The following is a 26,953-nucleotide window of genomic DNA, read 5'->3' as shown; positions in this document are numbered from 1 at the left end:
GCTAGGCCTTACAGTGAGCCAGGCTGCCAGCAGAGTGCTTTGGGGGACACTCGTTCTGCATAGGGGAGGCTACGATTGCAGCAGGATGTGGCTTGCCACTGGACTCCATAAAAAGAATTGGCAGGTGGAAGTCTGGGGCTTTCACTGGTTATGTCTGTCCTGGTTTGGACTCCTGCTTAGGGCAGCTTTGAGGACTGTTGGGTTGAGTTCTTTGGTTTGGAGGCAGTGCAGCTTCTAAAGGGTTGGTGGAAGGCAGGGCCCCACTGGAGGGGGGCAGCCTTTTGTGGCGGTAGCATAAGTCATGGATCTGATGGGCCTGGTTTCCTGTGCTGCAGAGCACTAGATCAGGAGTTCCTTGAGGACCCATGTGTGCTGGGAGCATTGAAGTGTTGCCATTGCGGGGGCAATTCCTGTTCAGCATCCCCTGGTGATAAGGGGTGAAAGTGTGATCAGTCAGTTACCCCCTTTGTCATCCCAAGGCCTAGCTGTGACTGGGCAACTTGGTTCATTGATCAACAGGTGGGTTTGTTGATGCCAGATCTAGACCTCATGCTTTTGGGCCAACCCTACCTGTTAGCTGTAATAAGTAAAGTTATGGCCTTTTCTTTACAATTGTGTGTCCTCGTTTTAGTTCTTACGACTCCTCCCATCCTGCAGCAATTTGCACTTGGGGAGCTTCTGTTGAACTTCTGAGAAGCCTGTATCAAGTTTCATGTTTTGTTTCAAAACAAGTAATGATACCCCACAAAGGAGGTTTTAGATTTCATAGAAACCATTATATCAGCCCTTATTTGACACATACAAACAATTTGGCCTGTTTGGCAGAAGCATTATACAAGCTTATAGTTTATGTCATGATGATCCCTGTCTTGTGAGTTGCCACACAAAGCTGTGTATCATCCTGTTTTTTCACATGCGTGAAAAATGTCCAGTCAGAAAGCAATTCAGAAAGTTGAAGGACAATTTGAGGTGAAGTTTCTTCTCCTTTGCATGAAAAGGTGATTGGCCAGCTTGTCCAGTCTTACTTCAGTGATGGCTGGCATCCCACACCCAAACTCTTGGTATGCTGGGAAATTTAGAGCTGCAAGACAATCCATGCAACAGAACAGAATGTCCAGGGGGCTTAAGAGAAATAGCTGAGTGGGGGCTTCTATTTCTTTCCCTCAGCATTTGTCAGTATAAGTGGTCTTACCTTTATCTAGTGGTGGAATAAGGTCTGAAGAAGTAGAAGAAGGTGTGTGGTAGATATGCCCAATGTAGCAACGGAAGGCACTATTGTGAAGATACAAAGCAAAACACCACTTTCCTCTCCTCCATCTCACCAACCTCAGCTAATGCTGGTGCAGGATTTCTCCTTTCTTCTTACCTGCACATCAGAAGCAGGAACTGTGCATCTTGTGGGCTGCCAGGAAGAAATTTGGCAGCCCATGCCCATGGCTGAAAAAAAGTGTTTGGCTCAAAAATTGATTATCACACTTTCAGAAGCTCCCAAGTAGCACTTAAAATTTTGTAACAAGGGGTGGGTATGGCCAGTGAGTGCCAGGGGTAAAACATTCAGGGTGTGTGGGTGGTCCTTGGACTCCCAGAGTTGCCCATTAGAGAGCCATCAAATGAGTGGATTTGGTTTAATATTGCAACAACAACGAAACACTCTTCTAAACTTTTGAGCAAAATGTATTATTCTCTCCTAAATATTAGCCTCAAGGCATTATAGATGTCAAGAAAAGTGAGAGCCCCAAAACAAAAACTTTTTGATGTTTAACTCATATTTAGCAATCCTTATTCTGTGCAACAACATCATACTTTGGAATCAAGCTTTTCTTAATAGTTCAGGGTTGCTTACTTTTCTTAGTTCTGAAGTGCTTACTCAGCAGTACAGAAGGTAAATTCAGCTACATTCAAAAGAAACAGAGTGTATTATTCTAACAGCTACTCATAAATAGGTGTACATATTCAAATCCATGGTCACAGCCAATGAATTACAAAGAGCTGATGAGTTTACCTAGTCTATTTTATAAAGCAACATCCTTTTCACCATAACAAGGAATTGAGAAATGTGTGTTTTAAACAACATGGGAAAGATATAAAAGTTCAGAGTAGTTACCAAAGAATTCAGATGTTTAGCAGAAAACAGATATTAACACTCGAAGGACAGAATACAGGAAAGAAAATTTATTTTGGAATAAATAACAGTAGATTTGCGTGGCTAAACCATTACTTTGAGGTAGTTTCTGTATTCAGGATTGCCACAATATTAATTCATTATTTCATTATTATTATTATTATTATTTGCTAAAAAAAACACCATAGGGAGCTCGATAAACTATGCAAGTACTGCTCCTGCTTACATATTTTAATATTATCAGTGTTTGTATCTTATTCAGCAGCTGCTCCACTTGCCTCTCAGTGACTCAGCTCCTTTTCTCAGAATGAAATGGAAGAAGGAGAAGTCAAATAAGGTAGAAGTCTCGATTTCAGATAATGTGTGATCTCTGAAATGCCTTTTATTTACAAACTTGAAAAACAATTTGCAGGAAAAGATATAGGGCACTGTGGATACACAGGTCTAGGGAGTGGGGTAATCAACATAACCTAATGAATTATGTCATTACGTTAGGTTATGTCATATGGTTATGTTATATTTGTTATGACTGAATGTTTTTTTAAAAAAATGGATGGTATAATAATGAATAATTTTTTTAAAAAAGGAAAAATAAACAGAAGTTTTCCAATTATATATTCTAATTTAAATTATAAGACATATCTCTTTGGACTTGCCATTCAATGAGGAGTGTCCACAATACAAGTACAATCATTGTTTCTCTTATTATTTTAAAAACAATAATCTTGTACCCCACATTCTCGGCCCCATTTAATAACTGAAATGGCTTGTGAGCTTCCAGGTGAGGCAGGGAGTGTTTGAGGAGAAGTACACAAGGGCAACTGCCCTGGAACTCACATATTGGGGGCAGGCCTTCACACATTGTGATTCTTCATCTGCAATGGCACTGCTGCGGTATTTTTACCAGCTCATTTAAGAAACTCGGTTACCTGAACATTGTAAAAGTTGGGGGGGGGGGGGTCACAAAACAAACTTCATTGCTGGTCATGTTCTTTTGCCATGAGTTAAGAGCCAGAAATCATGCTAAATATAACAGTCCAGCCCCAAACCACACTCTGTTGTTGTTTTTGGTTCTTATATTTATAAATGTTCTTTTTTTTCTCCAAGGAAACCAACACACTTTACATAGCACTTTGCTTTCCTGCCATTTTAGCCTCACAACAGTATGGTGAGCAAGGCCAGGCTTAGAGTTAGTGACTGGCCTAAGTCACTTAATGACCTTTGTGACTGAGCAGACACTAGAACCTGGATTCCCCAAGGTCTACAACTCTAATCACTATTCCACACTGAACCCAGGGAAGGGACCTCAAATGACCATGAGCCTCTCAGTGGCTTTAAAAGGTCTATAAATATGGCTTTATTAGATTTTCATCTTGCCTCAAACATGGCAAGGATGTAAAAACGATTCCAGTTGTAATGCTGGAATCTTCCACACTGTTCATTCTGCAACAACATTGAGGAAAGAAAAGATGAGGAAGTGCACAAGGTCCTTTGATTGACAACACTAGAAGCCAACCAGGTGGAAGCACCTGTTTACTACATAGAATCACAGATTTGGGAGGTACTCTATGGGCCATCAGATCCAACCTCCAGCTCAGTGCAGGATCTCCAGCTAGAGCAGGTAGCTGTCTAGTGCCTTTTGAAAGACATCTAGAGAAGGAGACCTCACTACCTCTCTAGGCAATTGGTTTCATTGCCAAACCTTTCTCATTGTCAAGAGTTCCTCTAATGTTCAGTTGAAATCTACTCTTAAACCTAGTTCTACCCCCTGAGGCAGCAGAGAAAAAGTCTGTGCCCTCCTATTTGTGGCAGCTCTTGAGATATTTGAAGAGTGAAATTGTTCCCCCTCAGTCTTCTCTAGACCAAGCTGAACATACCTAACTCCTTCAAGCTCTCCTCATATATTTTATTCTCCATATCTATTAACTTCCTTGTTGTCTTTCTCTGAACTTCTCCAGACTTGCCAACATCCTTCTTAAAATGAGGTGCATAGAACTGAACACAATACTCCATATGAGGCCTGACCAGCACAGAATTTAAGGGGACTATTACTCCCCTCAACTGGGAAATGATGCTTCATTTAATGCAGGCTAAAATAGCACTTGTCTTCTTTGCTACAGCATCATAATGCTAGCTCTTGTTAAACTATCAACAATACTCCCAAGGTCATCTTTGTGAAGTGTGAAAAATAATTTGCTCTATTAAATCTAGTTGACCAGGAACCAGAAGAACTATGGACTGAAGTCAGAAACACAATCAAAGAGGAATGCAGACTGATGATAACTGTGGCCAAAAGAAGAAGAAAAAAACAATGGATGACAGAAGAAACACTTGAAGCAGTTAGAGAAAGAAGAGAAGCAAAAGTAAAGGGAGACAGGAACAAAATTAGAATACAATGCTCTACAATCAGAAGGGGAACATAATATAAAACCAAGATTGAATTAAAAATAATGGAAACAATACACAGAAGAACTGTATAAAAATGTGAAAATATTAACAACACATGGGTAGAAGAAGCATATGAAGATGAATCCCAAATTTTGGAAAGTGAGGTAAAAGCTGCACTGAAAGCAGAAGAATAAATCACCAGGAACAGACAATATAACAATACAACTGCTACAATCCACAGAGGCAGAATCAAGTTCAGGTCTATCTAAAATCTGCCAACAAAAAAGGAAAACAAAGTAGTGGCCCATAAATTGGAAATGATCAATATACACTCCTATACACAAAAAAGGTGACACAAAAGATTGTCCATTGCAGTAATCTCCCACGCAAGCAAAGGCCCCATTCATACTGGGGTAAAAGACATGGAGGGAACTGGGATGATCCGGATGCCCCTCCCCCGAATCGCTCCGTTAGCAAGTGCCCACTACAAATTGAAATCGAATGCATTTTGACAAATCGAATGCATTCTGTAGATTGGCTGCTGCCAATCAAGCTATCGTCATGGTGACGTTTGCAGGGCATCGGGGGAAGTGTCCTCCCTTTTTAAAGAGCCAGGCACAGGGGTTTCAGCGGCTGAAGCAGGGAGAGAGATGCCTCTCTCTCTCTCTCTTTTTTTATAAACCTGTGGGCTTTGGGGTCAGATCTGCCCCTGTCCCAGGCAAAGGATGGGATTGCCATGCTTTTTTTTTTTTTTTTTTTTATGCTTTTAAAAGCAGCATTAGCTTTCCCTTTGCTTCCCTTGCTGTATCTGCTCAAGAAGACAAATCATTCGCATAGTTGCTCAAAAAAAATTGGTAAAAATGTAACATTGATTGTTTGCAACATTTGTAGCTTCCGCCTCTGCAGAAAGCAAGGAAATCCAAAGATATAAACTGCAAGCCTGGCTCCATCTGCTTCTGGAATATAAACAATGCGCATAGTTGCTCAAAAAAAATGGTTTGAATTTGAAAAGGGGGGGGGTTGCCTGACGTGAGCTCCGTTAGTGACCTGAATTTTTTCCTCCTGCAAGGGAAGGAATGCCCAGTGACAGAGGGCTTTGGGCAGAGGATGCAGGGAAAAGAGGGCTGTGGGCAGGGGATGCAGGGAAAAGAGGCTCCTAAAGAATGCCTTCCCTTGCTCCCTTCTTCCCAGGGCTCTTTCCTCCTCCCCCTCCCCTCCGATGAGGGGAGGAAATGCCTTGCCCTTTGCCCACCCTCTGACCTAAATCCCTCCCTCAATTTGCCTCGATTGTGATCGAGGCCAAAGTTCTCATTCCCAGGACCCGGGGTTTTTCAAAAGAAACGGCATTTGCGCCGATTTCAAAAGACCCGCGCTAGGGGCCATTTACCACGGAACGGGTGTGCAAGCCTCGGATTCGCTTGTGTGAGATTCGGGGTGAGTAGGAACTTCACGTGCAAGATTCGCTTTGAAAACCGCTTTTTTTCGTAGTCTGAATGGGCCCAAAGTTGCGCTCAAAATTCTGCAGAAAAGGCTCCTGCCGTATAAGGAGTGAGAAAGCCCAGAAGAGTAAACTGGATTTAGGAAAGAAAGAGGCACTAGGAATCACACTGCAAACGTATGATGGATAATGGAGCAAATCAGAGAATTCCAAAAGAAAATTTGCATGTGCTTTATTGTCTACAGCAAAGCCTTTTACTGCATAGACCACAGGAAGCTGTGGAACACTCTCAAAAGAAATGGAAGTGCCACTACACTTGATTGAGTGATGCATAACTTGTACTCGGGGGAAAGAGTCTGCCATTATAACTACGTACAGAGAAAGAGAATTGTTCCCAAATGGCAAAGGGGGTCAGGCATACTATCACCCTATCTATTCAACCATCATATGCAGGGCAGGCTTAGAACTCCAAGGGAGGAGGAGTGAAGATTAGAGGAAGGAACACTGACAACCTAAGAAATGCAAACACAATACTACTAGTAGAAAAAAAAAAAAAAAGACCTGGAGCAATTACTGAAAAAGATGTTAAGCTTGAAGCTGAACATCAAGAAAACAAAAATAATGACCATGAAAGATTTACAAGAATTCAGATGTGATAATGAGAAAATTGAAATAATCAAAGAGTTCCTATATCTTGAATTAAACATTAATCAGAATGGAGACTGTAATCAAAAAATCAGAAGAAGGCAGGGATTGAGAAGAGCAGCTATGAAAGAACTGGAAAAGAACCTAAAGTGTAAAGATATAACTCTGATACAAGAGTTGTACAGTGTAGAAAGGCAATAGAAAGAAAATGAACTCATTTGAGATATGGTGCTGGAGAAGAGTGCTGAGAATACTTTTGATGGCCAAGAAGACAAGCAAACAGATCAAGCCCAAACTCTCCCTGGAAGCCAGAATGACTAGACAAAGGCTGTTGTACTTTGGCCACATTGTGAGAAGGCATGAATAATTAGAAAAGACAACGGTGCTAGGAAAGGTAGAGGACAGTAGAAAGAGAGGGAAACCACATGCTAGATGGTTGATCTCCATCAAGTAGAATAGAGCAGTGGGGGGCAGGGAGTCTAGGAGATGTCTCATCCATGGCATTGCCCTGAGTCAGCGTTAACTTGAGGGCAGGTAACAACAACGGCAGCAAGAACAACTGCAGCTCCAAGTATCCTCCCATCCAATACTGGTGCATTTGTTTTTGTGGCTTAAATGTAGAATTTTGCATTTGTCTCTGTTGAATTTCATTTTATTAATTTCAACCGAGTTTTCTAGTTTATCATAGTCCTTTTGCATTCTGTTCCTATCTTACAGTGTATTAGCTATCCCTCCCAGTTTTGTATCAACCACAAATTTGATAAGGTTTCCCTCCACTCCATCATCTAAATCATTGATAAAAATATTGAATAGAGTCAGCCCCAAGTCAGAACCTGTGGCATACTATTTGAGACCTCTTTCCAGTTTGAAGCACAGTAACATATTTCAACTTTTTGAGCCCAGTTTTCCAGCCAATTATGGATCCATCTGATGCTGTTTCCATGTATACCATATTTATTCAGTATGCTAATCAAAATATCATGCGGGATCTCATAAAATGATTTGCTGAAATCCAGTTAGATCACATCCACATTATTCCTACCATCTATTAAGCTAGTGAACTAATATAATAATAAAAAAGAAAGATATCAGGTTAGTTTGGCAGGATTTGTTCTTAAAGAACCCATGCTGGCTCCTGTTATTCACTACATTGTCATCAAGACACTTGCAAGCAGACTCCTTTGTAATCCATTCTAATATTCTTCCTGGTACTGAGGTCATGCTGACTGGCCTGTAGTTTCTTGGATCTTCTTTACTGCCTCTTTTTTTTTTTTTTTAAAGAAGGATAATGCTTGCTTCTCTCCAGTCCTCTGACACCTCACTCATTTCCCAAGATTTCTCAAAAACTATGGCAAGTGGTTCTGCAAGTATGTCAGCATGTTATAATAATAAATAATAAAATAAAACTTTTATTTATATCCTGCTTTTTGTAAAAACAATCAAAGCAGCATACAACATATTTAAAAAATGCAGTCATATATACACAATATCCCCCCCTTAAAAAGAATTAAACAAGTAAGATTAAAATTACATAGGTAACACTTAAAACAATTAACTATAGGCAGAGCCAGCATAGATTATAATGTGTCCATGATATCTGGTGTGTGAGAGTGGTCATCTGGAAAGGCCTGCCGGGAGAAATCCATCTTGACAGCTTTCTTGAAGCTGTCTAAGTTGGTAATTTGACGGATCTTGTCCGGCAGCCCATTTAACAAGTTGGGAGCGGTTGCAGAAAAGGCCCTTTGGGAGGTTGCAGTTAGTCTGGTCTTTGATTGCTGCAATAAGTTCCTTCCAGAGGACCTCAGTGTATGGGGCGGATTATATGGAAGTAGGCGATCCCTTAAATAAGTTGTAGGGCTTTAAAGGTGATGACCAACACCTTGTACTGTGCCCGGAAACCAATAGACAGCCAGTGGAGTGATTTCAAAATCAGTGTTATGTGATCACTTGTCGATGTTCCGGTGATCAATCTGGGGCCTTATTCTGTACCAGTTGGGGCGCAAGGGTAGCCTCATGTAGAGCGCATTGCAAAAGTCAAGTCGTTAGGTTACCAGCGCATATATTACAGTTTCCATGTCTGCCAGTTCTAGGAAAGGGTGCAGCTGGAGTATCAGCCGAAGCTGATAACAGGCGCTCTTGACCATCACATTCACCTGATTTGTCATCTGAAGCGATGGATCAAGAAGCACCCCCAGACTGCGAACACAGTTTTTTGAGGAGAGTGTGAACCCCTCTAGGACTGGAGGTTGCAACCCAATACCTGGTTTAGAGCCCCTATTGTAAGTACCTCTGTTTTCTTCAGTAATCTGTGATGCAGTTTATTTGGCCCTACCGATCTGAACTTATTTATGTTACTTGGGCAATACCTGACTTAGGGGCGATGCAGATGGACAGAAAGGGGCGGCAAGATGCCACCCCCTTTCCCCGTGAATTGTTGCTGCGGCGACTGCATGTTGCCGCAATGATGCGCCCAGAAAAAGGAGCCGCGAAATGCGGCTCCTTTCTCAACCACTGCTGAGGCACCATTAGTGACCAGCAGTGGCACGGTGACGTCCATTGTACGCCATGCTGTTTGGACATGGTGCACAAGACACGTCATTGATGCGTGCACTGTGTGAATGTGTGTGCACCAAAATGGCACGCAGACAATGCGGTAGGGCTGAGGAGCATGCAGATGCTTTGCTCTTCCGAGCCCAAAAATTGGCCCCAGGCTGGCACATAGTGCCAGTCTGTACCAGGCCTAACTCACTTATCAGTCTTGATTTACAACCCAGATTCCTTGCCAAGATCTCTGCTGATGCATGGAAACACACAGTTCTCTTCTGGGGTGGAAAACTGAAGCAAAATAAGAGCAGTTCTGCCCTATGAAATAAGGATGAACAAAATGCAGCCCCCAGACCACTCTCAGCACATACACAGTGGTGTCACAAGGGTGTGGCAACTCATGGTGTCACCCACATTGACTTCCCCCCATATTACAGCATGGAGAACCCTTAGTGATGTCTTTTTGTACTAATGATACTCATAGATTGTAATTTCCATATATCACTGAATGCAATGGCAATGGTTATGACATAAACAACTAACACAATTAAAATTATACTTTTAAATTACAACATCATACGCACAGCCTAAATGCATTTACATATAAGTAGTTGCATGTACTTAAAGTGAAAATTCAGTAAAATGTGATGTTTTAAAGACTTTTTTAAAATAAAAATTACTTTTTTGAAATTTGAAATTTTAATTTGAAAAAAGATACCTGGAGCCTCTCCTTTCTCCTCCCACTGTACCTCACCCCACTCCCACCAACTCTTCAGCATTTTCATGGGACACAGCCTGTTTCTGCCCAAAAGGCAGATGTTTGAGAAGCAGTGGTGTCACCCCAGCTTAGGTTGTCAAGTGGTGCAGTTTGTATGCCACACACACACACACACACCTAGTGACACCACTGCACATCCACACTGGGAAAATATGAGATAGAAATAGTAAATTACATTACCAAAGTTTCTAAGGGGGGAGGGATGGGATTGGCCTTTTTAAGAGACACTCCATCCCCTTCAGGCCTGTTTAGATTTAAAACAGTCATTTTCTAAAACCTGAAGAAGTAACTATGCTCACTAATGGTTAGAGGAGATCTAGCCAAGGACAGGAGCTAGATTGCCACCTCAGCAAAGGTGCTATGATGCCAAGAGACTATAGGGAAAAGAACACCAATTGCTTTAACAGGTCTGAGGAAATAACCTGTTTATCTGTGCATTTACAGTTAACTTTGACTTTACTGATCACAGATGGCAAGCTCTAGTTGCCCTGTCTAATGATGATTTCAATATCAAGATGGGGGTGAAATGCAGAGTTCTTCCAGATTTGTCTAAAGAAGTGCAAATACTCACAACATATTTCCCTGAACTTTGTTGGCTTTTATCACCTCCAAATTCACTTTTTCAAAGTCAGTGTACCTTTTTTTCCATTCTTTTGGGAGCCTATTTCCCACTTAATGTAGCAATTTCTTGGATCTGCACTGGGACTCTTCCAATGGTTTTTTTTAAAAAACAACTGAAAGGAATGGTTTGCTGAGGTGGACTCATAGTTGAAACACAAATTTTCTTCTCTCTGAATTAAAAAATTCTTTAGCATCGTAATGCAAAAGTACCATTTCATTGATATACTATAGCACTATAATTTGTTTGTTTGTATTTGTTTGTTTGTTTGTTTAAAGGAGAGAAAGGATGAGAAAAGAAGAAGAAAGGGATTAAAGAAGAATCCCTTTACCTTTACTTGTCCCACCATTCATCTTGAAATAGAAGTAGGAGGTGAGGAAAGCAGAAGTTCAACTGCTACACCAACATTATAGCCCATGTTACCATATATAACATTGGGGGTATGCACCCCCAAAAACAGCATGAGCCACAAATACTCATGCACCCATACGTCTAAGGACTGTTTGTTCTGATATGTCTCAGAATTAAAAAGAAACTCACAACTGAGAATAAAATATTTCAGCTGATGCTGGGAATTTCCAGAAAATAGTCCTGCCTGGACTACCTGAATTACTGTGTGGATTTTAAACACACACACACACACACACAATACAGCAACAAATACCACAATCTCCAACAATTTCCCAACACATTAGTCATGTCTGGAGAAGCCTACAGATGTAGACATACTATCCTGCCAACAGTAGACTAAGTAGGTCATGATATCTAAAACAAAAGCCAGCCCTTGGGTCAAATATGGTTCCTCTAATGTTACATAAATTGTAAAAAAAAATGGTTTGTGCTTCTTTAATATAATGCTAGATAGAGTAAATATGGCTCAGAGTTTGCATATGAAAGCTGAGTGACAGTTGGAGAATGTTGGCTAAAATGAATGTGTACATGGCTAGTGATTGGTAGAGAGAATGGCAGCGGGAGATGCTGTTGGAATGATGTAGCAAGAATTAAGATGAGAAAGTCATATAGGATTAAGATTCTGAAGAAGTCAGAGAGATAGGGGGACTGCATAAGATAAGGCTGTGTTATATAGTATATAGTCCTGGTGAGAAATCTGTGCTTAGAACAAGAGACTATGGTTAGAACAGAATATGGATAAACAGAATGGTTCCCAATTGGCAAAGGGGTCAGGCAAGGGTCCATATTATCACTCTACTTGTCCAACCTGTATACAGAAAATATCATATGCAGAGCAGGATAAAACTCAGAAGCAGGAGGAGTGAAGATAGGAGACAGGACCATCAACAAGCCAAGATATGCAGATAACACCACAATACTAGAAGAAAACATCAAAGTTAAAGAAGAAAGTGCAAAGGCAGGCTTACTTCTGAACATTTTAAAAAAATAATGGCCACAGAGGAACTATATAAATTCAACCTAGATAATGAGGAAATTGAAAAAAGTTAAAGAGTTCCCATACCTTGGATCAAGCATTGATCAGAATGGAGACTGTAGTCAAGAAATCAGAAGACTAGGAATGGGAAGGAGAGCCATGAAAGAATTAGACAAAATCCTAAAGTTGTACACAGTCAGCCCTCTGTTTTCATAGGACCCGTCCCGCCCCTGCAAAAATGGAATTTCACACATATTCAAGCCCCATAGGCTTGAATGGGGGCGTGTGCCCATAAGCAACTGTGAGCACACGCCTTGGGGTGTGCCTCATTTTAATCCCCTACATTTGCCCTTCACGAGTGAGGGTCACAGATATGAAGTCTGCACAAACGGAGGGGCAACTGTACAACTAAGCAGTGAAGTTAGATTCATCCAAGCCATTATATTCCCCATCACCATATATAGATATGAGAGCTGTACAGTGAAGACAGTGAAGCCAACAGAAAGAAAATAACCTCATGTGAAATGTGATGTTGGCTGGGAGTGCTAAGGATACATAGACAGTCATAAAGACAAATGGGTCCTCAAACAGAATAAGTCTGAATTCTTCCTAAAAGTAAAATTATGAAAATGATGCTGTCATACTTTGGCCACATCATGATAAAGCATGACTCACTAGAAAAGACAATAATGCTAGAGAAGGTAGAAGTCAGAAAGGGGGTAAGATCACATGCCGGATGGATAGACTCAATCTGGAGGCCACGGGCCTGATTCTAAAAGACCTAAGCAGAGCAATGAAAGATTGGGGTCTTGCAGATATCTCATGCAACTCAAGAGCAATTAACAACAACAACATATGAATATATTTGTATTTGTTCTTAACCAGGCCTACCCCCTAGTCAGTGTAACAAACGAACTTGGGAACCCAAATGAATGGCCTTATGTATAGAAAACACCAGAAGGAGATAGTTTCTGTTATTGTTGTGTGCCCCCCCCCCCCCCCACAGCCCGGTCAATCCCTAAAACTCTTATGAAAAGTGTAAGGAGCTGTTTTGGTTGCCACTGAGTGAATCAAGGGAATAGCTGAAGTAAATATCTGAGGTACAAAATTACAGTTGGGGATTATTAGCAGGACAACCACAGTGGGATCAATTGGCATCATTTGGGGGGGGGGGTTGCAGACTGCATCAGGTGACACCCTAAGGGAATTGGTGACACCACTACTCCTCAAACATCTGCTTTTCTGCAGAATTGGTCTGTAGTATTAACTTGTGTCCCTTTAAAGTGCTGAAGAGATGGTGTGAGTGTGGTAAGGCTAAGTGGAAAGAGAAAGAAGAGGCACCGGGTTTTTTTAAAATTGATTTTAAAACTTTTATTTTAATATATATATATATATATATATATATATATATATTCTTTCAAAATTTTCTTTAAGAACATCACATTTTACCAAATTTTCACTTCAATCACATGAAACTATATATATATATATATATATGTAAATACATCTAGGCTGTGCATATGATAATGTAATTCAAAGGTATAATTTTAATTTTGCAAGTCATTTATGTCACAAGTATTAGCATTGCATTCAGTGATATATGGGAATTATGATTTATGAGTAACATTAGTACAAAAAATGACTAAGGATTCTGTATGGTTTGTTATGGCCCCGGACCAGGAAGTAGCACTCTGCGGTGGTGGTGGTGGTGGCTCCAGCATTAAACCGCATCCTCGTCCCAGCCTACCTCCACCAGCCCCAGACTGGGAAAGAGCCCTCTGTGGCAGCAGCAGCAGCAGCAGCAGCAGCAGCAGCAGCAGCAGTGTCAGCATTAAACCACCATCCCTACCAGCCCTGGACTGGGAAGCATCCCTTGGTGGTGATGGCAGTAGCAGCAGTGGCAGCAGTATTAAACAGTCGTCCCCCCCCCCCCCCCCGGCCGACACAGTAGCATTAACCACCTTCATCCCCTGGCTTAATACCAGCTTTCTGGCTGCCAAGAGGAGCCAATGGCTGTGGCAGTGGCAGTGGCAGCATGAACAATGCCCCCATCCCAGTCCTTCATTTGCAGCAGAATAGGAATGTTGGCAATTTATTTTCTATATTACATTTGAAACTATTAACTCTGGCTACGGGAACAAAATTATGAGTAAACTAATTAGTTAATTTATGCAGGCATAGCTGTGTTGGTCATTTAACAAATTTAAACAAAAATCCACTAAACAGTGATACCTTTATTGGCCAACCAAAATGTACAATATACTTCCTACAAGCTTTCGAAGCTCCATTGGTTTCTTCATCAGGCAAGATGTTACAAACCAAACAGGAGGGAAAAAATTGGAGATGTTAGTAAGATGCCTGCATTTTGTTGCTTCTGTCTTTAGTTAAGATGGTATGAGGAGAGTAAATTTTGCAGGCTGGATCTTTCCCCTTCTGGCCATGTGGGAATTGGGAGTTTAACAAAGTCCAGGAAATTTAAAGTCCATTTAAAGTACATATAAAGGAAATTTAAAGTCCATTTAAAGCTTGCAACAAGTATATTGTGTATTTCGGTTGGCCAATTAAGGTATCACTGTTTAATTAGTGAGTTATTTGACAACTGACAGATTACTTGAACATCTGTGGTTTTTAGTTCAGGCAATGTTAGTGTTCACTGCGTGTTATACCTTTTTTGTCTCCCTCACTGTCTTGCTTAATATTACCCTTAATGCCATCACCAGGGACTGTGAGATCACAAGGGTGTCTTCTTAAATCTCAGGTTTTAGCCCTGTAATTTCATTATGATAATAATATAATAAAATTTTATTTGTATCCCGCCCCTCTGAGAACAATCGGGGCGGCTAACAAAGTTAAAAATACAGCACATATAAAATCCCTGGTGCCCACCCCTCCTTAAAAAAGTATTAAATCCAATGCAGAATTTAAAAACAAACAGACAGACAAAAAAACAAAACAAAACATACAAGTTAAAAACTGACCATTCGTGATGCTCCTGACCTAGCAACCCAATCACATGGTTATCTACGATATCATAGGTATTGCAAAAAAAAAAAAAAATAAACCCTTCTCTAACACAACCTATGTGTTGAACAAACTGGAAGCAATCATTTCTAAGAAAAGGTTTTTCCTCTAAATGCAAAATTTTTAGATTTATCCATTTATATATTTTTGTCTCAACTAATTTCTCATGAAGCCAGTGTGGTGTAGTGGTTTGAGCATTGGACTACAACCCTGGAACCAGAGTTCATATCTACACTTGGCCACAGAAATTCTTTGGATGACCTTGAGCAAGTCACACTCTCTCATCCTCAGAGAAAGACAAAAGCAAGCCCCTTGTGAACACATCTCACCAAGAAAACTCTATGATAGATTCATCTTAGGGTCACCATAATTCAGAAACAACTTAAAGGCACACAACAACAAAATTTCTCCTTAACAGCTAATTGTGCAGAAATAACAAGGTATAGTCTCGAAAAGGGCAGAAGATACTCTGGGATTTTCTAGTAGAACTGTGGATGGATTGAAGTGGATCAACAAGGATTTCTCATAGGAAAGGACTGTGAATTTACTACTATGAACAAATTCTAAGCTTCATATTTAAGACATGCAGCTCTGCTGTGCTAAAACCAGTTTTGTTGTCTGCCAATTTTCTTGGAGTTTTTTGAGTGCATTTCTGGAAGCACACAAGGGGTGGTCGGAGCAAAATGGTGGTGTTTACAGTGTCATTAGCTGTTGGGGGGGTCTCCAAATGAGGAAAATTATCAGGGTTTTATCATATTTGTTGCTGTGGGGGGGGGGTAAATATACCAACAACATATCTACCATCCTTGATTATTTTGGGCAATTCATGACACTAGCAGACATATTTTATTCCCAAGCTTGAGTGTATCATCATCATCATCATCATTTTTCTGGGCATATTATAATACAGTCCCTTCCCTATTTTCTTTCTCTTCTTTTAGTTATAGCAGTATAGTGCATCATTCAAATAGTACTTATGCACTTTAACTCTGGGATGTTACAAAAAAGGGAAAAAAATAAAAATTCAGAGAAGAGAAACAGAAACCTCAAAGTGCTGGTTTTGACCTATAAAGCACTATACAGCTCAATTCCAGGGTATTTGAAGGACTATATTCTCTCTTGTGAACCAGTCCATGATCTGAAATCTTATGGGGAGGCCCTTCTATTATTATTATTATTATTATTATTATTATTATTATTATTATTATGCTTTATTTATATAGCACTGTAGATTTACACAGCGCTGTACATACAGTCAGTAAAATAGATAAAAATAAACCTGCCGATGGCATACATATAAGATAATAAATAATAATACATGAAAGGGTTCAATCAAATAAGGCAGGCAACAAATTAAAAACAACAAGTAACAATCACCAATGCCTGGGAATGCTTCCCTGAACAGGATGGTCTTCAACTCAGTTTTGAAACTGATTAAAGAAGTGATGACCCGTGCTTGTGGGGAAGGAGGTTCCAGGAGTGAGGAGCAGCAAGTGAAAAGGGACAAAGGGGGATGGGGCAGTGAAAAACCTAGGCTAAGACAGCAGACCTTGACCATCAGAATGGAGGGCACGAGTGGGAAGGTGAGGAGAAAGAAGGTCTGATAAATAAGGAGGGGCCAGCCCATGCAGAGCTTTAAAAGTCAACAACAGAAGCTTATACTGAATACGGAAAGGGAGGGGGAGCCAGTGAAGGAATGACAATAAAGGAGAGATATGGTCAAAGTGGGGAGCGGATATAATAATGCATGCAGACCTTCTCAGTGACCGCTCCCAGACTCTGGAACTCCCTGTCCAGAAACGTTAGACTGGCACTCCTCCTACCTTCTTTTTGCAGATGTGCTTCCTCATTAATATATTTTGTGCTCTTGATCACACTCTAATGTTGCTTAGCTACATGTGTCCCCCTTTTCATCTGGGAAATGTTGTACAGTACACTTTCTGATTTAAAAGATAAATACAAATATTCAAAAGAGGATTCTTCAGTCCTACAATTCTGATCATAACTCTTGCTCTACTATTTGCAAGTTACTCAGAAAGGCAAGATAACTGTTTTTTCTAGAGAGTTTCTCCAGCTCACATTTATCCAACCAAAGAACCCTTCAGACATGCTGGACTATAGTCAGCAACAACACTAGCCTGAACTCCCATCATCCCAAGCTAGATGGGCCAATTGATATACTGGTTAGGGATGATGTAAACTGTAGAAAACATCTTGAAAACATTGGGTGGGGTAAGGCTATGGAAAATCAACAGATTACTACACCTGGCTATGATTCACAACTGTACAATTCAAGTCAAGCTGTCATCTGAGGTTTTCCCATTGATAATAGTAACCTGCCAATTCCAATACCTTATACACGGTGCATCTACACTGTAGAAATATTGCAGGTTGACATCACTTGAAGTGGTATAGCAATAGCAAGTAGCAATAGCAAGTACATTTCTGTACCACTTATCAGTGCACTTAAGCACTCCCTAAGTGGTTTACAAAGTGTAAGCTAATTGCCCCCAACAATCTGGGTACTCATTTTAACGACCTCAGAAGGATGCAAGCCTGAGTCGAGCTTGAGCCCTTTCGCTGGTATTGAACTCGCAACCTTATGGTTTGTGAGTGAGTGGCTGCAGTACAGGCATTTAACCACATGCTATGGAATCATGGGATTTGTTGTTTTACCAGGTCTTTAGACTTCTCTGTCAAAGAGTGCTGGTGCCTCAGGAAACTACAAATCCCGGGATTCTGTAGGGTGAAGCTTTGGCAGGTAAAAGTGGTGTCAAATTACATTATTTCTACAGTACAGCACCCCAAGACCCCTATAAATCTGGATTTGCATTACAAAGATTTCAGGCGCTCTGACATTGTATGGGGATCCTAAGCATTCTTCTGATGAGCTCAAAACTATAAGTATGTCTTCTTCACAATACCCTGCACACAATGTAGGCTGAGAGAAAGATGGAAAGGTCAACATAAGTTTTTGCCGTGCAAAACCTGCACTTGTTTACTGCACCTTTCTTCCTAGTTTATGCAACACAAGCCCTCAAAATTATTTGTAGTTTAAGAAAATACATTCAAATTTGTGTAGTTCACTGGGTCACAGCATTTAAGTTCGTAAGACAAATTCAATGAAAAATTGTCCAGCTTGCCAGCTATAAGGTCATTGACCTCTTATTGCAATAAATTTTACTCATTTTAAAAGAAAAAAATTATCAATCTGACTATCGTCACTTTCTTGCTGTCAATCCAATGCTTGTTACTCCTGAGTCTGACCATCAATCTTGTTTTAAAAACAGCCATTAAAACAGAATATCTAAAAAAAAAGTATGCTAAGTCTGAAGATGCAACATATTCATTCAGTATCATATGCATTTAAGAACTTGCTATCATACATAACTCTTGCTTTATATAGTTATATTAGCAGAAGAGATTTATTAACTCCCACCTCAAAGCTACATTTCTGCAACTGTAGAAGCAAGAACACAGTTCTTTCCATGAAAGTGGGGAAAAAATGCAAATAAAATATATATATATAATTACCCGAGAGAACATCTCTCTAGGAATCTCTAGGTCCTCCAGCGCAACTCTATGATCAACATTTGACAGAGGTTGACCAGAGTTGTGCTCAGGACCTACAAATGTCTAGAGAAATGTTCTTTCTAGGAATCTCTAGGTCTTCCAGTGTAACTTCTGGTGAAAGTCAGCTCTAGAGTCACACTGGAAGACCTTGGGATTCCTGGAGAGAATATATTAATCAAATCCATGAATAATCAAATCCGCAAAAGTAAAAGTTGCAGATATGGAGGGCTGATTATAATACCCTTTGCCATCAAACTGTCTGCTTTCTAACTGGATGTAGACTCTGTTTTCCAGAGTCCTGTTTTTATCAAGATCGGTTGGAGATTTTTTGTTTGCTTGTTGTTGTTGTTGTTGTTGTTTTTGGTATCTCAAAGACTTCAGAACTACACCAGCTACTGCTTCATATACAGTAGTGGGGAAGCGAATCTGAATGCAAAAAGAATTAATCATTGTTTAGGGACATTGTCTCTCATTAAAAATAAGCAATCAGTAAAATAAAGACTGCAATCCTAGGCACATTACCTAGTAGTAACCTTCACCATACATGACAAAGACTTAAAATAATGCTGAACAAAAAGAGTCATAGGGTCATACTGAAAGATTTGCAGCTTGCACATTCCTTTCTGTCCAACTGGGACTCAAGGAAGCTAGCAGTAAGATTCAATAAAGGAATGCAATTATGGGACAAAATAAACGATTAAAACACAATTATGTTAAAGGCCACATGCAGATTTGATTAAAGTAATGTGTTCTACAAGCCTAAATAACCTAATGGCACCAGATCTCGTCTGATCTTGGAAATTAAGCAGGGTCAGTCCTGGTTAGTTCTTGGATGGGAGGCCACCAATGAATACCAGGTGCTGGGAGCTATATTTCAGAGGAAAGAACTGGCAAAACCACCATTTGAATATTTCTTGCCTAAGAAAACCCTGCAAAATTCATGGGGTCACCAAAAGACAATAGACATCATGAAGGCACATATACACAATGTGCTTTACAAGGACCTGCCTTCTAAACACTATCAGTTTGTCTAGTATGTGATCGTAAGAACGCTAAAGGGTACTCAGTTGTAACAGCATATTGCACCATTTTATGAGAGAAGCACTGGTTGTCAATTCATTTCCAGGTACAATGTAAATATGCCAATGATCATCTTTGGAACCCACAACAACTTGGTTCTAGGCTGCCTGAAGTCCCAGTTTGTCCCATATGAGCCTGGTTGGGTCTTGAGAACACCAAATGATGCCCTCCTCTTGTTCTCAGTACTTTGAGAGACCCATGTGTGAGAGAGACCTCTCAGGGTTTGTTTCCAAGCTGCTGGCTTCCCTCCCAAGGGAGGCTAGGCTCCTGCATGTCCTTCTGATGGAGGTAAGCCTTCTTTCCCCTTTACAAGGCGTGTTTCTAATTATTTTAGATTGTTCCTTCAGTTTAGGTTTTTTTTAACAGCTGGTTTTGTTTTGTGTTTTAATCGTATTCTTTATTTAGTCTTTCTATGAACTGCCATGGGGGGGGGGGGGGGGCTGGCAGAGGAAAAGATCTTTTTATTCAAGAAGTCTTTTGGCAATTGGCTGGGAACAAAGGTTTTTTTCATGAGGGATGCTATAACTCTCCTCCACATGTGTTCTTAAATTATTTTTAAACAGTTTTAATTTGGGAGTAATTTTAATATGAGAACTTATTTAACTGCCTTTTAATTTACTGTGGTTTTAGTTGTATCTATTTAATTGTATATCTTTTTTAAAAAAAAATAGTGTTGTGAACTGCCTTGGAACTAAATATTAGATAAAAGATAGGATTCACATACAGTACACTGAAATGAAAGGTTTAGGTCCAGAGTCACAGATATCATGTCCCATACTACCCCGTTTCCTGAAACGCAATGGGAAGGGTCATCTCTGCATCCCAACTATGACTGGTGCAGTGATGCTTAGGACACCTAAGAAATCTTCAGCCTGGTCACATCTGCACTACAGAACTCCCAGGTCTTTCCTTAAAGGGTCCATGTGACCTATTCAGTCTACCTTCCACTCGTGAAGATTTTCTTCATGTTTCTTTCTTTTTTTTTAAATAGGTCAGCTCTTCTGTTTCCTGGATGGAGAATTAAACCCTTGACTCGCTGTGTTTGGTTGGCTTGCTGAGCCACAGTTGTCCACAGGTGTTGTTAAAATAATAATAATAACAACTACATTTGGGTGTGTGTTTTTAAATAATGAAAAAAGCCACCCTGAACACTCTGTGGGCAGTGGAAGGGCAGGATATAATTTTCCAAAATAAAACAATAAAAAACGTTAAAGGGACATTTTCACTACAGTTCTCTAAGTAGGTGAAAATTTCCTTGTTGCAATAGAGAGCATATTCATCATCTCTTTCTTTTCTCATAATATATGGATTCTGGTGTTACTTTCAACCTGGTATTTCAGATGAGAGAATCACCCATTCCTATAACAATCAAGTTTTTTTTTTAAAAAAAAGGTGCAATATGTGAACATTAGACATTCAAAATGAATCTTTTAGAGTTACATTTGACATACATGGATCAAACAAATAATAAGATCCAAGCAAGTGATGTCGCCAGTGTTCATTATTATCTGATTCCTAGTTCAGGATACAAATATGTCCCGTTCCAACTCATGATGCTTGGCTATACTGCAGATGAAGCTCCATTTCCCCAAGAAATGCTTCTCCAGCTCGGAACGCTGGGTGAGATTCTGCGTATGCCTGGTCAGCATTCGAGAGACCAGGTGCTCAAAGCCTTGGTACATGCGCAGAAAGGCAAGCTTAAAGACATCAACATTATATGGGATTGCGCATACCGAAAAGGTATGAAAGCTTATTGTGAGTTTATGTATGAATGAAGCGGCGCTGGTCAAACATTTTAAATGGAAAAAGAAAGAAAGTTCAGTAGCAAACGGTATTAGCAGAGTATCTTCTCAATTTGCCATCCTAGGCCGGTGAAAAAGGTAATATGTGGATCAGTGCTCCAACCTCCAGCTGCAATCTGTTCTCTTCATGTTGTTTCTTTAAAAGAAGAAGGTTTTACTGTTTGCTGGATTTTGTTCAGTTTCTAAAAATCCTTTGAGGTTTATATATATAAAAAATCTCTTGTCTGAATTGAGTAAAACCAGGGATAAAGATGCTTACATTTTATGTATATGTTACAGATGCCCAAATAGGCAATAATAGCCTAATAAATATTGACTTTTAATTTTATATTGTAAAAATAAAATAAAATAAAATCTAAAATAAAAACATTTTGATTTTATAGAACACAAATGGTCTGTATATAAACCACAAATCATTTCAGAATAATCCCAGGAGTTTTGTAAAAAGGAGTTGGTAGGAGATCAGACACAAATACAAATATTCACTCAGATGTTGTGGTACACGGTGTACTCCAAATAGTTGCTACAGTTGTATTTGTACATAACCGGCAAGCAAAATTCTTTTTCCTGTCAGCAATGAAGAGAAGCCAAAAAAGAAGCTTATTTTGAAAGCAAAAAAAGTGTGATAAGAAAAGTCATGTCGTTTTAAGTTTTAATTCTGTCATATGACAATATCGATGTGTATGTGAATCTGTATCAGATACTTTTTATATAGGGGTGCTAACACAACTGCTTGATTTGGCTTGCGTGTGCCAAACAATATCTGCTCTCTGAAATGTAGTACATCAGGCTCGTAGCATTGCATTTACCTGCAGTGAGAGCCACGTATTTTCAGCCTTGCCGTGCATAAGGCAGAACTGAGTGGAGCCTCCTGGCTATGAAGAGCCAACAACCTTTTGAGGACCACACATATAATACCTTGGCCACAGTAAAGGGAAGAGGGAAAGGAAGTGACCAGAGCATGAGAGACGGGATTGCTCTGTAATTTATCCTTTGCAAAAGTGAACTGAGCTTGGTCCCCCACATTTTTCTTTTCACTATGGTTCCACAGTAAGGAAGGTATTCCTAAAGCTGTGTGGTCATAACTGTATAACCCAGAGTTTTTCATGACAACTATTTGTTTATTTTTATTTCTTTTAAAAACCATCATACTGGCACTGCAACCATGTTCCCAGCAAGCCTTCATATACACAGCTAGCAACCTGGTGCAAATGACACTTCATTTATAAACCAGCTTTCAGTCTACGCTCATTCATGTTTCCTGGTTAGGATCAGACAAAAAACGCCGACTTCCAAGCAAATGCCAAAAAAACCAAGCAAAAAAACTCAAACTCTGCCTGAGAATGAATGAACAAATATATACAGTATTATATATGTGTAGATACAGATAGAGAGGTGTGTGTGTGTGTGTGTGTGTGTGTGTGTGTGGTTTTGCCTGCAAGTGATTGAATTTATTCCCACAGATTAATGATTCTGGATAAGAAGGGTAGATTTGATGGTTGATGATGCTAAAATATAGGGGATCCAAAGTAAAGCTGGCATGAAACCCCTCAACAAGCTCCTTCTAAGCAAAAGGTGTTGATGCCATCATGGCATCATTGTAAGAGTGCTAGCAGAGAACACACCAGAAAGTGGACCTAATGCACTGGAAACAGGAGAAAGACAGATCATCCCATCCCTCATTTGGGGGAGACACTGCATTTTTATAATCTTGGGCAGCATCTGTAACATTTCAACACCCAACATTTTAAGAACAAGGACCAGCAACTCCATATTGGACAACATACATTCCCAATCTTCCTCTCTTTCTCTTTCAAACTCTCTCTGCTCTGAGACTCTGAGGTTTTCCACCTGCTAGTAGAGCAAAAGGCCACCATCTCAATCTTGGCAAAGGAAAAGTTGGGCAGCCCCAGGATCTTCAAGTTCTTTGTGAGACACCTTCAACAGCTTGGACCACAATTTGTGCATCCCCACCTCTTGTCTCTCGCGTCCTCTCTCTCCATTATGACCCAAAGTCCTGCAGTTCTGTAGTTTGGCTTCCAGTCCATTCTAGGCCCAATTGGGCAAAAGAAGCACCGAAAGGAAGCTCAAATAGAGAGGAAGTGCAGCTAGCAAGGGAGGAAAGGGCCAAGATCTATAATACACACACACACACACACACACACGTGTGTGTGTGTGTGTGTGTGTGTGTGTGTGTGTATCCCATGCCAACCTGGCTTCTGTGTGGGTATGAAAGCATATGGGAGTGCACTCTCACATGCAGACATGGAAGGGGAAACACAGCAAAGCAAAGCATAAAACCCCCAACTTTCCCTTACAGTGCAATGTATACACAGCCTTTGAGGCCTGAGGGAGAGAGGTGGTGGGAAGGGATGCTGAAGCTGAGCCACTCCACAGATCCCTTTGCGCACAGATGCAGCACCCAGCCGAAAACAGCTCCCCTCGCCCCCGATCCCTTCTGCACAACATTCCCCCAATCGTCAAGGCAGGAGGAGAGCAGTACACAGCCTACGCCACCGAAATACAAGGACCAGAGGTGAGGATGGTGGTGGGGAGACACCACTGAGCAGCCCAACTGCACTCCCTTCTCTGTCAGCCAGTCCTAGGAGCCTCATAGGGTCACAGTCAGTCCACAGCTCCCCCAATCCCAGCCTTTTCACCCCAACACCCCAAAGTTCAACAGGGCTTCAAAACACACGATCCACAGACGAAAGCTGCCCGGCTTGAAGGGAACGGGGCCTAGAGGGAAGGCAGATGGCCTTCTCCTACCCAGGTGTGGATCCTGGGGGTGACCAGGTACCTTCCCCAAAACGAGGCTCCCAATGTGCCCCTTCCCGTCCCCTGCCAGCCCTGGGCGCCCTGCCCTACCTGGCTCCTCGCTCTCGCCCAGCTGGGCTTGGGGCTCCTCATCGGGGAGGCCGGCTCCTCCACCGCCTCCGCCTCCGCCTCCGCCTTCGGGGGTTTTGCGTTTTTTCGACATCGGGACGGTGTTTGGAGGGGGGTCGATCGATGTGTTCCCCCCCCCTTTCTTTCTTTCCTTCCTTCCTTCCTTCCTTCTCTCTCTCTCTCTCTCTCTCTCTGAGGGAGGGAGAAAGAGAAAGCCACGCACGGCGCACTGGAAGGAGTTGCTGCTTCAAAAAAAGAGAGGGGACGCGACTTCGGAGTGGCTGCAGAGTCAGAGGAGGAGGAGGAGGAGGAGGAGGAAGGGGAGGCAGGGACTCCGCCGAGAGAGCCTACAAATCAGCCTCCGTCGGCCTCCAAGAGGGGGGCCTGCTTCCAGGAGATGCCCCAATCCAAGCCTCCTCCTCCTCCTCTTCCTCTGGACGAAGCGGAGGTGCCAAAGTCAGAGGAAGGGGCAACTCAGGCGAAGTGGGGGCAGAGAGAGGGGACCCAGGGGGCAGGAGAAGAAGACCTCTGAGGGGAGGAAGAGGAGGAGGAGGAGGGCTAAGGGCAGGGAGGCCGGGTCCTCTCCTTCTCCCTATCTTTGGAAGGTTCTTCTCAAGGGGCAGAGGGGCTTCCTCTTTCTTTTCTTCCTGAGGGTGGGAAGCAAGGCGGAGGGCGCCAAGGAGGGAGAGGGCAGCCTGAGGGAAGCGGTGCCTCGGGGGCCATTTGGGGCCACTTGGAGGGCAGGGAGCGCGGGACGCTTCACACCAGAAAGAGAGGCGGGGAAAAGGATGGGGCTGGCATGACAAGACTGGACGGGGCTCCCCCAGGCTGCAGCCACACTGGAGAAATAAACCCGGTTTGGCCCCGGTTTAACTCTGTCGGCTCAAGGCTATGGAATTCTGGGAGTTGGAGTATACTCCATACTCCAACATACTCCAACTCCCAGAGTTCCATAGCCTTGACCCAGAAAAAAAGAGTTAAAGCAGGGCCAAGCCGGGTTATTTCTCCAGTGTGGATGCATCCCCAAGGAAGGGCTGGGGCTGGGTGCCTTTTGGGAAGGAGGGGCTCAGGGAGGGCGGCGTGTGGGGCAGAGGGGCGTTCATTTGGGGGGAGTGAGGAAGGGGCAGAGGCGAAGGCGACGCTGCCCAGCCTTGGCAGACCTGAGGGAGGGAGGGAGAGGGAGGGACAGGCCTTTAGGGCTGGCAGGCAGAAGCTTTCCCTGCCGGGGTCCCTCTCTCCCGTCCCCGCCTGGAAGAACCCTTGACACTCTGGGCTTTGGAGGAGTGTGTGTGTGTGTGTGTACACACACACACACACAGAGAGAGAGAGAGAACACAGCCGGAGCAGGTGGAAGGCAAAGAGAGAGGCTATGGGCCCCTGGCCCGTTGATTCTTTCTTTATTGAGAGTATTTACGCCCCCCCCCCGCTCTTCGAACTGTTAACTGGACATTTCCCTTCTCTGCCACACACACAAAGACACACAAAGACACACACACACACCCCACCTATCCTTTCCCTCTGCCTTAATCCAGCCGGTCCTCCTGGGTCGCGGTCTCCCAAAGCTCTCTCCTCCTCCCCCCCAAGAGCCCACTCTTCTTCTTTTCTCTAAGCGACTTACCCCTCTTTCGAAGAGGCCCCTGCTCCGCTGTTTTCGCCCCCGGAGGCGCCTTTGCGGAAGGGGGAAAGGCGCCGCTGGCTCCTCAGACCCCGAGAAGAGCCCCCTTAGTCAAAGCGGCGTCCTTTCCTTTGGGGACCCCTCTGGTCTTCGGCGGAGAGGAGCAGCCGGCAGGAGCCTCTTTTCGCCCCCGGAGGGAGGCAGGTATCCGGCGCTCAACAGGTCTTGGGAGGGAAGAGCCCTGGATGCTCCGGACCTGGCCCCTTTCCCCTGCTGGAACTGCCTGGACTGGCTCGTTTCCCCCTGGATGGTCTGGACTGGCCCCTGCTGGCATCCCGCCCTGGTCCTCACTCCCGATTCCTTCCTCCCTTCCTTCATTTCCTCCTTCCTTCCTTCCCTCTTTTCTTCCTTCTTTCCTTTCCTCCTTCCTCCCTTCCCTCTTTTCTTCCTTCTTGCCTTCCTTTCCTCTTTCATTCCGTCCCTCTTCCTTCGTTCTATCCTTGCTTTCTTCTTTCCCCCATCCTTCCTTCCTTCCCTCCCTTCTTCCTTCCTTTTTTCCTTCGTTTCTTCCTTCCTGCCATCATTCTTTCCTTCTTTCCTCCCTCCCTCTCTTTCTCTTTCTTTCTTACTTTCTCTCTTTCCTCCCTCCCTTTTTTCCTTCCTTCCCTTCTCCCTCTCAGTGATGGAGAGCCATGGGCTTGCTTCCGTGGAGCTCGGTTTAGGGGCCACGGAGCGGCCCTCCTGGATCTCCGAGAGAGGCGAGAGTGTCCAGGGCTGCCTCTCTTGGAGTTAAGGAGTTCTCTCTCTCTCTCTCTCCCTCTCTTTTCTTTCTTTCTTTCTTTCCCTGAAGGGAGAAAAGGAGAGGGGGCTGGAAGCTGAGAGGGCTTGGCCGCCTCTCACGTCCAACGGGAGGCAATGACGTGGGTAGCTTCATTGCTATAACAGCGCCAAGGCTGGCGTTGGCATTCAGTGAAACGATAAGGGGCGCTCAGACGTAAGCAGCAGCAGCAGCCCTGGGCCTTTCCGCCAGCGGCGCCGGAGCCAAGAGGAGGAAG

General features: G+C 42.5%; 1 protein-coding gene across 8 annotated transcripts in view; it reads right to left on the bottom strand.

The window, feature by feature from the left end:
* The window catches only part of PDE10A (phosphodiesterase 10A), a 378,653-nt gene extending 351,967 nt beyond the window's left edge, over positions 1-26,686 (bottom strand). For 4 of the 8 annotated variants that reach the window (XM_089530056.1, XM_089530059.1, XM_089530058.1 and 1 more), the window contains exon 1: positions 25,902-26,686. Coding sequence is in view for 4 of the 8 variants with exons in the window: in XM_089530051.1 (XP_089386177.1) it covers positions 24,266-24,377 (112 nt within the window). In the remaining 4 variants the exon portion in view is untranslated. Of the gene's footprint in view, positions 1-24,265; positions 24,399-25,901 lie in introns of those variants that run through there. The other 4 variants (XM_089530051.1, XM_089530053.1, XM_089530052.1 and 1 more) reach the window with 1 other exon arrangement.
* Positions 26,687-26,953: the final 267 nt, after the last annotated feature.

Source organism: Sceloporus occidentalis, unplaced genomic scaffold (genome assembly GCF_023333645.1).
Source record: "Sceloporus occidentalis isolate IW3139 unplaced genomic scaffold, rSceOcc1.0.p SCAF_6, whole genome shotgun sequence".
Taxonomy (NCBI): domain Eukaryota; kingdom Metazoa; phylum Chordata; class Lepidosauria; order Squamata; family Phrynosomatidae; genus Sceloporus; species Sceloporus occidentalis.
This window is presented reverse-complemented; position numbering and strand designations above follow the sequence as displayed.